The 12,940-nt window shown below is 58.9% G+C and overlaps 2 protein-coding genes across 2 annotated transcripts in view; both read right to left on the bottom strand.

Moving 5' to 3' along the window:
- The window catches only part of PTPRN (protein tyrosine phosphatase receptor type N), a 37,864-nt gene extending 33,535 nt beyond the window's left edge, over window positions 1-4,329 (bottom strand). The window contains exons 1-4 of the mRNA XM_078608862.1: window positions 4,038-4,329; window positions 2,231-2,714; window positions 1,395-1,481; window positions 559-638 (exon numbers count right to left, since the gene is read on the bottom strand). Coding sequence (XP_078464988.1) covers window positions 559-638; window positions 1,395-1,481; window positions 2,231-2,714; window positions 4,038-4,041 — 655 coding nt within the window. The 5' untranslated portion in view covers window positions 4,042-4,329. The remainder of the gene's footprint in view (window positions 1-558; window positions 639-1,394; window positions 1,482-2,230; window positions 2,715-4,037) is intronic.
- Window positions 4,049-12,940, bottom strand: part of LOC144729030 (uncharacterized) — a 43,710-nt gene continuing 34,818 nt past the window's right edge. Inside the window, exons 3-6 of the mRNA XM_078608861.1 lie at window positions 8,526-8,606; window positions 7,082-7,184; window positions 5,146-5,314; window positions 4,049-4,342 (exon numbers count right to left, since the gene is read on the bottom strand). Coding sequence (XP_078464987.1) covers window positions 4,049-4,342; window positions 5,146-5,314; window positions 7,082-7,184; window positions 8,526-8,606 — 647 coding nt within the window. The remainder of the gene's footprint in view (window positions 4,343-5,145; window positions 5,315-7,081; window positions 7,185-8,525; window positions 8,607-12,940) is intronic.

Below are 12,940 nucleotides of genomic sequence, written 5' to 3'. Positions count from 1 at the left end.
CACACGAGGTAAACACTTGTAAGTGGCGTCTGGGTCTGTGTCTGGGAGACACACACTGTGACACACACACAGACACAAACACACCCACACACACACTGTGACACAGACACGCACACACTGTGACACACGAGGTCAACACTTGTAAGTGGCGTCTGGCCCTGTGTCTGGGAGACACACACACTGTGACACACACACACAGACACACTGTGACACACACACACACACTGTCACACAGACACACACACACTGTGACACAGACACGCACACACACACAGACACACACAGACACACACACACACTGTGACACACACACAGACACACACACACACTGTGACACGCACACACGCACACACACGAGGTAAACACTTGTAAGTGGCGTCTGGGTCTGTGTCTGGGAGACACACACACACACACACACTGTGACACACACAGACACACACACACACACTGTGACACACACACATACACACTGTGACACAGACACACGCACACACACACGAGGTAAACACTTGTAAGTGGCGTCTGGGCCTGTGTCTGAGAGAGGGGTGCTGCTCGTGCCTGCGGCCTCGGCGATGCTGGACACCGACAAGTTCTGCTCGTTCTGTCCGATCTGGAAGGCGAGCGCCGGGCCGATCACGCTGCATGAAGACACGGAGACACGGGGACACGGAGACATGGGGACACGGGGACACGGAGACACGGGGACACGGAGACACGGGGACACGGGGACACGGAGACACGGGGACACGGGGACACGGGGACACGGAGACACGGGGACACGGGGACACGGGGACACGGGGACACGGGGACACGGGGACACGGGGACACGGGGACACGGGGAAACGGGGACACGGAGAAACGGGGACACGGGGACACGGGGACACGGGGACACGGAGACACGGGGACACGGGGACACGGGGACACGGAGGCACGGAGACACGGAGACACGGGGACACGGGGACACGGAGACACGGAGACACGGGGACACGGGGACACGGAGACACGGGGATATGATGACATGGGGACATGGATCCAGGGGAGACAGGGACACGAAGAACACACGTAATAACATGGTAAGTCTGGTGCCAGTGTGAGTCTACGTGTGAGTCAGTGTGAGTCTACGTGTGAGTCAGTGTGAGTCTCTGTCTGAATCCACGTGTGAGTCCACGTGTGAGTCTACGAGTGAGTCAGTGTGAATCAGTGTGAGTCTACGTGAGTCAGTGTGAGTCTACATGTGAGTCAGTGTGAGTCTCTGTGTGAGTCAGTGTGTGAGTCAGTGTGAGTCAGTGTGTTAGTCTACGTGTGAGTCAGTGTGAGTCTCAGTGTGAGTGTGAGTCTACGTGTGAGTCTCAGTGTGAGTGTGAGTCTACGTGTGAGTCAGCGTGTGACCTCACTTGACGTCAGTGAAGGAGGTGAGGGAGATGCCCAGGTTGTGGGACAGCGCCTCCATGAGCAGCAGCCCATCCCGCACACTCAGAGGGCTGCTCACACACACAGACAAACATCCCCCAGATAACCTGAACAGACTGTTGGGGCAAGTGCCGTTCACGTGTAGCTCCCATTAAGGCCGGCACGGCACACGAGGTGGTGGGTGGCCAGAACCACGACCGGCCGTCTTTGTCTCCCCGCACCAGGTACTCATTTGAGGCTGGGTCGACCTAGGGGAGGCTCAGGACCGGTTCAAATAATCGTCACTGATGTTGGCCGGGAGCGGGAATCAAACTCGCGGACCACTGCACCGCCGCATCCCAGGCACAAAAGACGCGCAGACACACGTGGACACAACAACAACAACAACCAGCGCCAAGTGGCAGCGACGTCACCACGACGCTCGTGCCAGGCTAGGCGCACCTGGAGGGCCCCGCGAGGTGCCGAGAGCTCGCCGGCAGGAGGTCCCGTGACAGACCCAGCAGGTGCCATGGGCCGACTGACTGACCGACCGACCGACCGACTGGCTGTCGTTGGAGGGCGGCTGCCTCCAAATCCCCACCGTGCACCTAGACTGGCACTGCCCAGTACCGTCCAGCCTCCTCCGCCCACAGAGGCCGGTCTACAACACTGAGCAGGTGGAGACGGCACCCGTCGGCGGTTGCGTCTGTGGCCGTGCGGTGCGGGGGGCTGTGGGGGAGGGGGCCGTAGGTGCGGGGGGCAGTGGGGGGGGGCCGTGCGGTGCGGGGGGCAGTGGGGAGGGGGGGGGGGCAGTGGGGGGCAGTGTTGGGGGGCCACTCACTCGTGGTCGGCGACCACGTATCCGTACTCCAGACTGGTGGCGCCCCCCCCCTCCGTGGGGCCGCCCCCGCCGGGCACCCCCCCCCCCCGGGAGGCCGGCGGGGGTCGGCACGACGGCCAACGTTGATGCTCCGGCGGGGTCACGTGACGCGAGGGGGCGGCCGAGTGGGGGCGGCCCCCCCTCGGGGCCCTCCTCCTCCAGCTCCTCCTCCTCCTCGTAGCCATGCGGCCCCCCCCCGAGGAGTCTCTCGAGCTCCCAGAGCCCCCCCCTCGCTCTCCCGCGCTCCACCCCCCCCACCGTCCGGGCCCGGCGGGGGGGCCCTGCCGCCCTCCCCCCGTCTCCACCACGGCGACCGGGGGGCCGGGGCGGCCCCCCTGCCCGTCCGTTACCACGGCGACCAGGGTGGCGACCTGGGCCGGGGAGAGGTCGGAGAGGCTGAGGCCGTAGAAGGAGAGCTCCGCCTCCAGGGCGGCCCGCACGGGGTCTGTGACACACACACACACAGTGACACACACACACACAGTGACACACACACACACAGTGACACACACACACACAGTGACACAAACACACACAGTGACACAAACACACACAGTGACACACACACAGTGACACACACACAGTGACACACACACACACAGTGACACACACACAGTGACACACACACAGTGACACACACAGTGACACACACACAGTAACACACACCGTTATACACACACACAGTGACACACACACACAGTGACACACACACAGTGACACACACACACAGTGACACACACACAGTGACACACACACATACACAGTGACACACACACAGTGACACACACACACAGTGACAGACACACACACACAGTAACACACACACACACACAGTGACACACATACAGTGACACACACACAGTGACACACACACACACACAGTGACACACAAACAGTGACACACACACAGTGACACACACAGTGACACACACACAGTGACACACACACACAGTGACACACACACACACAGTGACACACACAGTGACACACACACACATACAGTGACACACACACACATACAGTGACACACACACATACACAGTGACACACACACAGTGACACACACACACAGTGACACACACACACAGTGACACACACAGTGCCACACACACAGTAACACACACACACAGTGACACACACACACATACAGTGACACACACACACACACAGTGACACACACACACAGTGACACACACGGAGTGACACACACACAGTGACACACACAGTGACACACACACAGTAACACACACACAGTGATACACACACACAGTGACACACAAACACAGTGACACACACACAGTGACACACACACACAGTGACAAAGATCCCCCGTATAGCCTTAACAGACTGTAGGGGCAAGTGCTGTTAGCGAGCACCTATGAAGGCCGGAACGGTACACGAGGGGGTGAGTGGCCAGCACCACGCCCGACCGCCTTTGTCTCCCTAGTGGCGATGTTTACACACCGCACCAGGTACTCATTTCAGTGACACACACACAGTGACACACACACACAGTGACACACACACACACAGTGACACACACACACACACAGTGACACACACACAGTGACACACACACACAGTGACACACACACAGTGACACACACACACACAGTGACACACACACACAGTGACACACACACAGTGACACACACACACAGTGACACGCACACAGTGACACACACACACAGTGACACACACACACAGTGACACACACAGTGACACACACACAGTAACACACACACAGTAACACACACACACCGCCTACCCATCTCCACCCTAGTGTCGGTGCGCTCCCCCCACACGCCGGGGCTGCTGGGGTAGCGCCCCCCCCCCGCCGCCCTCCCCCCAAACACGACCCGGACGGGGGGGGTAGGGGTCGGGCCCCCCCACGGCGCCCCCCACGGCGGCCCCCCACCCCCCGTCCGCGGGGGGCGCGTGGCGGTGTCGCCGGGGGCTCAGGTAGGCGGAGAGGAGGCGGCCCAGCGCCCGCGACTCCGCCCGGCTCCTCGGGGGGGGGCCCCCCCCCACTCCGCGCCGCTCAGGGCCCGGCACCTCCGACCGCACGGGGGCCTGGGGGAGGGGGCGGGGGGGGGCCTGGGGGAGGGGGCGGGGGGGGGCAGTGGGGGAGGGGGGCGGGGGGGGGAAGTGGGGGAGGGGGGGCAGTGGGGGAGGGGGGCGGGGGGGGCAGTGGGGGAGGGGGAGCAGTGGGGGAGGGTGTGAGGGCTGGGGTCAGGGCCCGACATCTACGCTGTGTAACTGGCCTGCTCAAGGCCTACGGAGGCATCGACAGGCCGGGGCTCCGGGTTGCTCTTCCTACTTTCTGGGTGCCCCGACTCTGTGCCCACCCTCGCGATGGTGGGCAGCCCCCAAGCTGCGTGGCCGAGAGTCAGAGCCATTTCCTACGACAGAGATGACCTCTGACCCCTACACTCTTCAACGTCTTCTTTGGCCACGCAGTTCGAGAAGCTTTCCACGGCTGTAGCGGTGGGCTTCTGGTACAAATACAATGGGGGGCAGGCTGATCAATGCCCGGGTGAGGTCGAGGAATGGCTCCCTATTGGTCACGTATGCGGATGATCTGGACATTGCTGTGTGAGTGTGTCCGAGTGAGGGCGGTTCGACCCAACTTCGATTCCCGCTCATGGACAATATCGGTGACGATTACATGAACCGGTCCTGGGCCTACCCTAGGTCGACTCAGCCTCAAATTAGTACCCGGTGCGGTGCGAAAACATCGCCACCCGGGAGACAAAGGCGGCCGGGCGTGGTGCTGGCCACCCACCCCCTCGTGTGCCACTCACAAACAGCACTTGCCCCAACAGTCTGCTAAGGCTACACGGGGGATCTTTGTCTGGAGTGAGCGTGAACCTCACCTCGCGGGAGCCGAGGCCGTGGCCCAGGCGGGTGGCCGCCATGTCCCTGTCCCCCAGCGCCAGCGTCTCCAGCAGCCACAGGGCCCGGCGCAGGGCCCCCGCGCGGCCCGGAGGCCCCTCGGCGGCAGGGGCTGCTGGGGCCCCTCCCCCCTGCTCCCCCGCCAGCGGCCTGCGACCAGACGGGGCCCCCTCAGCTCCCTCACACCCCAACCCCCTTGCTCCTCCACTCTGAGCCACCCACTCCGCGAGTCACTCACCCACTCCCTGAGTCCCTCACTGAGTCACTCACCCACTCCCCAAGTCACTCACCCACTCCCTGAGTCACTCCCTGAGTCACTCACCCACTCCCCAAGTCACTCACCCACTCCCTGAGTCCCTCACTGAGTCACTCACCCACTCCCCAAGTCACTCACCCACTCCCTGAGTCACTCCCTGAGTCACTCACCCACTCCCCAAGTCACTCACCCACGCCCTGAGTCCCTCACTGAGTCATTCACCCACTCCCCAAGTCACTCACCCACTCCCTGAGTCACTCCCTGAGTCACTCACCCACTCCCTGGTTGGGGTGGTGATGTGGTGTTTAACTTCAACATTCATCAGTGACTTACTGGGCATCCTCAGTGTCAGCTGTCTCTGTGTGGCGCTATATCGGAGTCAGCACCTGGCCTGCAAGCAGCATCAGTCTTCTGCTAGTAGGGGGCGACGATTGCTGCCGAGTGCGCAACCCCAATTGAGCGATTTGCGGTGGATAGCACATTTTTAACTTAGCGAATTTGTCCCGTGACGACGGGACACGCTGCCTGACTCCCGAGAATATTAACGTCCACTGTCAGTACGCACGGCCGCAGTGTTAACCAGGGCGGCCTGCCGGAGCCGAACCGCAGACCTCTGCAACAAGCGGCAAACGCGCTACGTGGCGCTCACTTGGTCAGCGAGCGATTAAGCGGGTAAGTGAGTGAGTGGGTGAGTGAGTCGGTAGGTGAGTGAGTGGGTGGGTGAGTGAGCGGTTGAGTGAGTGGTTGAGTGAGCGAGTGAGTGGGTGAGTGGGTAAGTGAGCGAGTAAATGGGTGAGTTGCTGAGTAAGTCAGCGAGTGAGTGGGTGAGTGGGTGAGCGAGTGGGTGAGAGAGTGAGCGAGTGAGTGGGTGAGTGAGCGGTAGAGTGAGTGGGTGAGTGGTTGAGTGAGCGAGTGAGTGAGTGGGTGAGTGGGTAAATGAGCGAGTAAGTGGGTGAGTTGCTGAGGAAGTCAGCGAGTGAGTGGTTGAGTAAGTGACCGAGTGAGTGAGTGAGTGAGCGGGTGAGTGAGCGAATGAGTGGGTGAGCGAGTGAGCGGGTGAGTGGGCGAGTGAGTGGTTGAGTAAGTGACTGAGTGAGTGAGTGAGTGAGCGGGTGAGTGAGCGAGCGGTTCAGTGAGTGGTTGAGTGGGTGAGCGAGTGGGTGAGTGAGCGAATGAGTGAATGAGCGGGTGAGTGAGTGAGCGAGTGGGTGAGTGAGTGGTGAGCGGGTGAGTGGGTGAGTGAGTGAGCGGGTGAGTGGGTGAGTGAGCGAATGAGTGAGTGAGTGAGCGGGTGAGTGGGTGAGCGAGTGAGTGAACGAGTGGGTGAGTGAGTGAGCGAGTGGGTGGGTGAGCGAGTGGGTGGGTGAGTGAGCGAATGAGTGAGTGAGTGAGCGAGTGGGTGAGTGAGTGGGTGAGTGAGCGAATGAGTGAGTGAGTGAGTGAGTGGGTGAGTGAGCGATGGAGGTGAAACAGTAGCGATCGCCGTGTCGCTGCGCGCCCGTACACCCGCGTGGTTATTCAACGTCTTTGGCTGCGTCAGGTGGTGGAGGGTCCTTACGACACAACCATGAATCCGAGCGTCCAGTCACGCGAGCGTTTCCGTGGCAACCAACCCGCGGGGACCACGCGTTGCCGGGGTGACGACGGGGGTGACCTCTGACCTGAGAGCCCATGGGGGTGGCCAGAAGCGCACGGCGGGGGTGGCGGGGGGTGGAGCGCCCCCCACGGGGGACGCCGGGGGGGGCGACAGCGTCCGAGTTATTCCTACGGATTCGGGGAGCGGGGGGGGCACGCACACATGGGTACGTCATGCACACACGACCACACGGACACTTTGCGTGATGATGGCGCTGGTGATTCTACTCCCCACGGCAAGAGGGCTTCATTAGAGGGAGTTCGCGTCATGTCGCTGTTCCTCTGTTGAATGAGCGTAGATCATGGTGGGTTCACTGTGCGGTCCGTAGTCACAGTCGCACTGCTGTGGCTTGCCTTGAATATGTCTCTCTGGGTCTCTATGAGTCTCCAGGGGCCTCTATGTATCTCTATGTGTCTCTGTGTCTTTATGTGTCTCTGTGTCTCTATATCTGTCTCTATGTGTCTATCTGGGTCTCGATGTGTCCCTGCGAGTCTCTATGAGTTTACTAAATGGTCCATAGTTTGGGTTGTGTGACCACAATCGCACTACTGTGGCTTTCCTTTCAAGTATCTCTACGTGTGTGTTTCTATGTATTTCTGTGAGTCTCTATGTGTTTCTATGTAAATACATATGGGTATCTATTTATCTCTACGGGGCTCTATGAGTCTCTAAGTATCTCTATGGATATATATGTATCTCTACAGGTCTCTATCTATATCTAAAAATATGGGTTTATATCTATCTCCATATATTGCATCTATCTTATGTGTCTCGATATATCTCTATGGGTATCTATATATCTATATGGGTCTCTACGCGTCACTATGGGTCTCTATGTATCTCTATGGGACTCTGTATATCTATGTGTCTCTATGGGTCTCTGTGTATCTATATGTGTCTCTATCTATCTCTACGGGTCTCTTTGTATCTCTACGGGTCTCTATGTATCTCTACGGGTCTCTATGTATCTCTGTGGGTCTCTATGTATCTCTACGTATCTCTATGGGTCTCTACGTATCTCTATGGGTCTCTGTGTATCTCTACGGGTCTCTATGTATCTCTACGGGTCTCTATGTATCTCTGTGGGTCTCTATGTATCTCTACGTATCTCTATGGGTCTCTACGTATCTCTATGGGTCTCTGTGTATCTCTACGGGTCTCTATGTATCTCTACGGATCTCTATGTATCTCTGTGGGTCTCTATGTATCTCTACGTATCTTTATGGGTCTCTACGTATCTCTATGGGTCTCTGTGTATCTCTACGGGTCTCTACGTATCTCTATGGGTCTCTACGTGTCTCTATGGGCCTCTACGGGTCTCTATGGGTCTCTGTATCTCTATGGGTCTCGATGTATCTCTATGGGTCTCTACGTATCTCTATGGGTCTCTACGTATCTCTATGGGTCTCTACGGGTCTCTATGTGTCTCTCCGCAGCCTGTGCACGTCTGCTGCGTGAATGACGCTTACCGTGCAGGGCGGGGAGCTCCCGCTTGGAGGGTCTCATCGCTGCGCCGCCCGCCCTCTGCTGGCAGCTGCCATAGAAGCCGTCTACACAGGGACACAGACAAAGGTCCCCGCAGGTAGCGGTCAACGCGTTGTTGGGGCAAGTGCTGTGCACAGCGAGCAGCGCCTGTGAGGAAGGCCGTCAACTCCGAACTCCGACGATTCGCTTTAGTGGTCGTGGCCGCCGTGGCGTATTGTAGCAACCCCCCCCCCCCCCGTAGGGGGCTCCCCGTGGTGTCGTCACGAGGACGGGGCAGAACCACGTGGGGGAAGACCGACCACGGGGGGTCGCACTCTTCGCCACGCGGCAACAACGCAAGGGGACGCTCACCACCAAGAAGGCCCCAACCACCACCATCACCACGTAGCCCTTGCCCACACTGCAGCAGAATCTGCGGCTCTCAAATCAGCCTCTTGAGACATCTGAAGACCCACAAACAGGACCCACCAGGAGGGCAATCAAACTCGACCACGAGTGATCGCCGACGACGATGATGAAGATGATGAGTCACTCGAACAGCGGGACGCGTTGGTCCTGTCTCCAGAACATTGCTCCCTGGACAGAAGCTCCATCCCTCTCCTGCTTCACTCTGCCGTGCGGATACGGGGCCGCCCCCCCCAACACATTGTCGGCAAAGTCACCGGTTGCGGCCTCCAGGCCTTCAAATGGCGAGCTCACGCGCACGGGACATCCCCTAACTCCACCACGCGCCTTGTAGGACTACTGAGTCTTTAAGCTGCAGTGAACCCAATGACTGTGCTCATGAGACGAAGTAATGACTGATATGGCTGTCGTTCACAATTTCACCCAAATAAAAACCACACGAACACCGGGGCGGGGTGTGTTTGGCCTCACAAGACAACAAATGTACACTGGGCGACGTTTCTGGCAATAGCCCTTCCTCTTCACAGCACGTAAAGAGAGACGGAGTGGATGATGGGAGTTAGAAGCTGCACCGATTACATCTCGAGGGGGCCTCATGACAATCCACTTCGTCAACGTGTTCGCTGATGACCCCCCCCTCCCCCAGGTTTTGTATTACTGCAATGCCTCAGACGACGATATATTAAAAACTCAGCTGCCCGGGTTTTAACCCCAGATGTAAATCCAATTCCCCTCCTCCCTGCACTGGCTCCCTGTAAAGTATAGAATCGATCGACTTTTAGGATTCTTCTCACATTTAAGGCTTTGAATGAGTTGGCTCCTAAACATCTCACCACCAATCTGTTTATATTTTACGAGCTTGACTACCCGGCTTCGCCCGGGACTTGGATCCACCACGCCCGGCCGCCTTTGTCCCCTCAGTGGCGATGTTCACATACCACACCAGTTAATTGTTTGAGGCTGAGTCGACCTAGGGGAGGACCAGGACCGGTTCAAATAATCGTCACCGGTGGTGGCCGTGAGCGGGAATCGAACTCGGGTCGCCGGGTTCGTAGCGCAGCGCGCTAACCACTACGCATGCGCGGGTCACATGACAGATTTGACGTCACAGCCGTGCAAAAAATATGCATTATTGCGCCCCCCCCCCCCCCAAAAAAAATACCAAAGTCTATTTTAATTTTTGCATGGTGTACAGTCTGTAAAGTACCCACTTGGCAAATTTAAAGTTTGTTGCATGTCGGGAAGTACGCCAAACATTTTGAACAGACACACATAATCACACATTTCCCTTTTATATATATGTAATGCGGGCGTAAACGACCTTCCGGATGTGACGTCACGGGGGGGAGGAGTTACGTCACGTGGGAGAAGGGTTCGGGTCTTTAAGGGGAGAAACCGGAAGAGGAAGGGAGGTGGTTGGAGACTGGACTAGGGTGAGGCCACGCTGGGCGAAGGCTGGGAGGAGTGGCGAGATCGCCACACACACTCGGAGAGCGGATTGGCACCGTCGGCCAGCGGTGACCAACCCAGGGAGCAGCGGCGAGGCTGCAGCGAGAGCAGCCAGCGAGGCTGCACGAAGAGGCAGCAGTGGGACTGTTCAGAGAGGGAGAGCAGTGGTGGAGCTACAGCGAGGGCAGCCGGAGAGGCTGCGCGAGGAGATCAGCAGCGAGGCTGCTAGAGGCTACGGGAGCGACACGAGGAGATCAGCAGCGAGGCTGCTAGAGGCTACGGGAGCGACAGCAGCGTCGGCGCCGAGCGGAGGGTCTCAGAGGGAGAGAGCCGTGTGGGAAAAGTAGACGAACCCGAATAAAGGACACCGAGCCAGATACCGTGGTCGAGTCTTTTATTACACTGGTGTTGGAAGTGTAACGGCATGTCGAAGCAAGTAAGAAAAAAAGAATATTCCGACGCCAGCATCTGCTTCTTCGTCTGACGACGACGACCTTCCTCCAACGATGGATTCAGCTGCGGTGGTGGAGGAGAGCCCTGCTGAAGCGAGCACGGGAACGGGAGTTGAAGATGTCGCCGCGGTGGCGGGCCCGTCAGCATCAACGGACGCGGATTTCCGATGGCAACAGATGGCGGAGCAACTTGAGACTCTCAAGGACGTCCTGGCGCAGTTATGTCACCTCGTCACGCCGAGGACGGCGATGGGGAGAGCCGAGGGTGGTCCACAGGCCGCCGCCTTGCCTTCGCTGTCGACGCCACGCGGCACGAAGCCGCCATCTTGCGTGCTCCGCGGCGGGAAGCCGCCATCTTGACCACGCCGCGGTTCGACGCCATTTTGAACCTACCACCGGATGAACCATCGCTTGAGGACGGCGTGCTGAGGAGTCGCAGTCGGCATCTTACTACGGTCAAGGAATTCTCCATCGGGGGCGATTGGAGCGCTTTCGCCTGCAGATTTTTGGCGGCGGTACGTTCTGCTAGGTGGACCGACGCTGAGGCTTTGGAAGTTTTGCCGACTCTTCTTGATGACGAGTCGGTCAGATTCTTTCGTTCCATAACGGCCGACAAGAAGAGAACATTACGTGGAGTTTTTGACGAAATGGCGGACGCTTACGAGCCACCTGATGATGCTCATCGCCGATTTGCTCAACGACAGCGAGCGCCCGAGGAATCGCCGGTGGCATATAGGGGTGCGGTGCTGGAGTTGGCTATGGCCGCATATATCCGGAGACGAAGCCTGACCTGCTCGAGCCTCTCATCTTAGGTAAGATGCTCGAGCTGTCTCGGGATCTGGGGATTCCCATGCCTGTGTGTGGACACGAGAAGCTCATTTCCCGGGCGGCAGCAAAATGTCTAGATGCACAGTTTAACCTCCGACGGTGGAAGCAAGTCGCGGCGTGGACGGGGGGGGCCCATCGTCGAGGGAGGCGCCTTGGGTTGGGACCCTAAGAAGGCGGTCTACGTGCCGGATGGGGGGGGCCCTCAGGAGCTGACGGCCGCCTCTGGTCCATGGTCGGGCCGCGGTGAGCCGGCCCCGCGCGCTGCACCACCGGTACGGGCCTGGCGGGATGCAGGGCCTGCGCTACGGCGCAACGACGTTGACTGCTTCCGCTGCGGGCGTAAGGGCCACTACGCCAGGGACTGCTGGGCCCGCGTCCCGGGTCCGCCCCAGCAGGAGGCCTCGTCAACGGACGCGCCAAGGAAGGAACCTCCGAGACAGACAGACCGGCCGTGACACCGCAGGTGACGGGGGGCCCTGCTCGGGGGGTGCCTGCCAGGACTGCGGGAATTCCGAGCCCTGCAGCCCTTCCGACCCCGCTGCAAGCACAGACTCTGCGATTGTGGAATTCCCTTCCTCCTCGGTCCATTAGGGACTCCGAGTCTGTGACACTATTTAAATGGCATCTTAAAACTCGCCTTTCTGTACAACAGGCTTTCTCGATAACTTGAGCATCGTGTAAAATGCGTTGAGGCCTTGTGCGCATTACGCTGTAGAAAATTGAGTTTATGATTATGATTATCTTGGACGGACGGTCTCTGATGCCCGGAGGCGTCTGATAAACAACCAAGTGAACCATGTTTCCCGATTACAACAAACAACGGTGAACAAATTGAATTAAGAAGGCATTAAATTCCTTTACGCAGCAGGAGGCAATGCCCACGTCGCCATCGATGCGACAAACGGAGCGTCGGCTCTGGTCCTGTCTGTGGGCCGTTGTCCTCCCAGCAGCCCCCCAGCAGGCTGGCACAGCCGCGGGCCCACCACCGCGGCGACCCAAGGACCCGTGTGTGTGCATTTACGCTTCGTGAAGAGCTGGAGGGCGCGGCCGGTGTCTTTGACGTCAGTTGTTAATGTCCTAGCGAGCTCATCTCCAGACGTCTGGAGATGAGCTCGCTAGGACGGGTAGCGGGCCGGCACGGCCTCGCGGCCTGGCGCGCGTGCGCTCCGCCTGCTCTTCGGTACGACGCGCACGGTGTGGTACGACGCGCACGGTGTGGTACGACGCGCAGGGTGTGGTACGACGCACACGGTGTCCGCGGGGTC

This window comes from Lampetra planeri, chromosome 31 (genome assembly GCF_965212315.1).
Source record: "Lampetra planeri chromosome 31, kcLamPlan1.2.h2, whole genome shotgun sequence".
Lineage (NCBI taxonomy): Eukaryota > Metazoa > Chordata > Hyperoartia > Petromyzontiformes > Petromyzontidae > Lampetra > Lampetra planeri.
The sequence above is the reverse complement of the archived record's forward strand: the minus strand, read 5'-3'. Positions and strand labels throughout refer to the sequence as shown.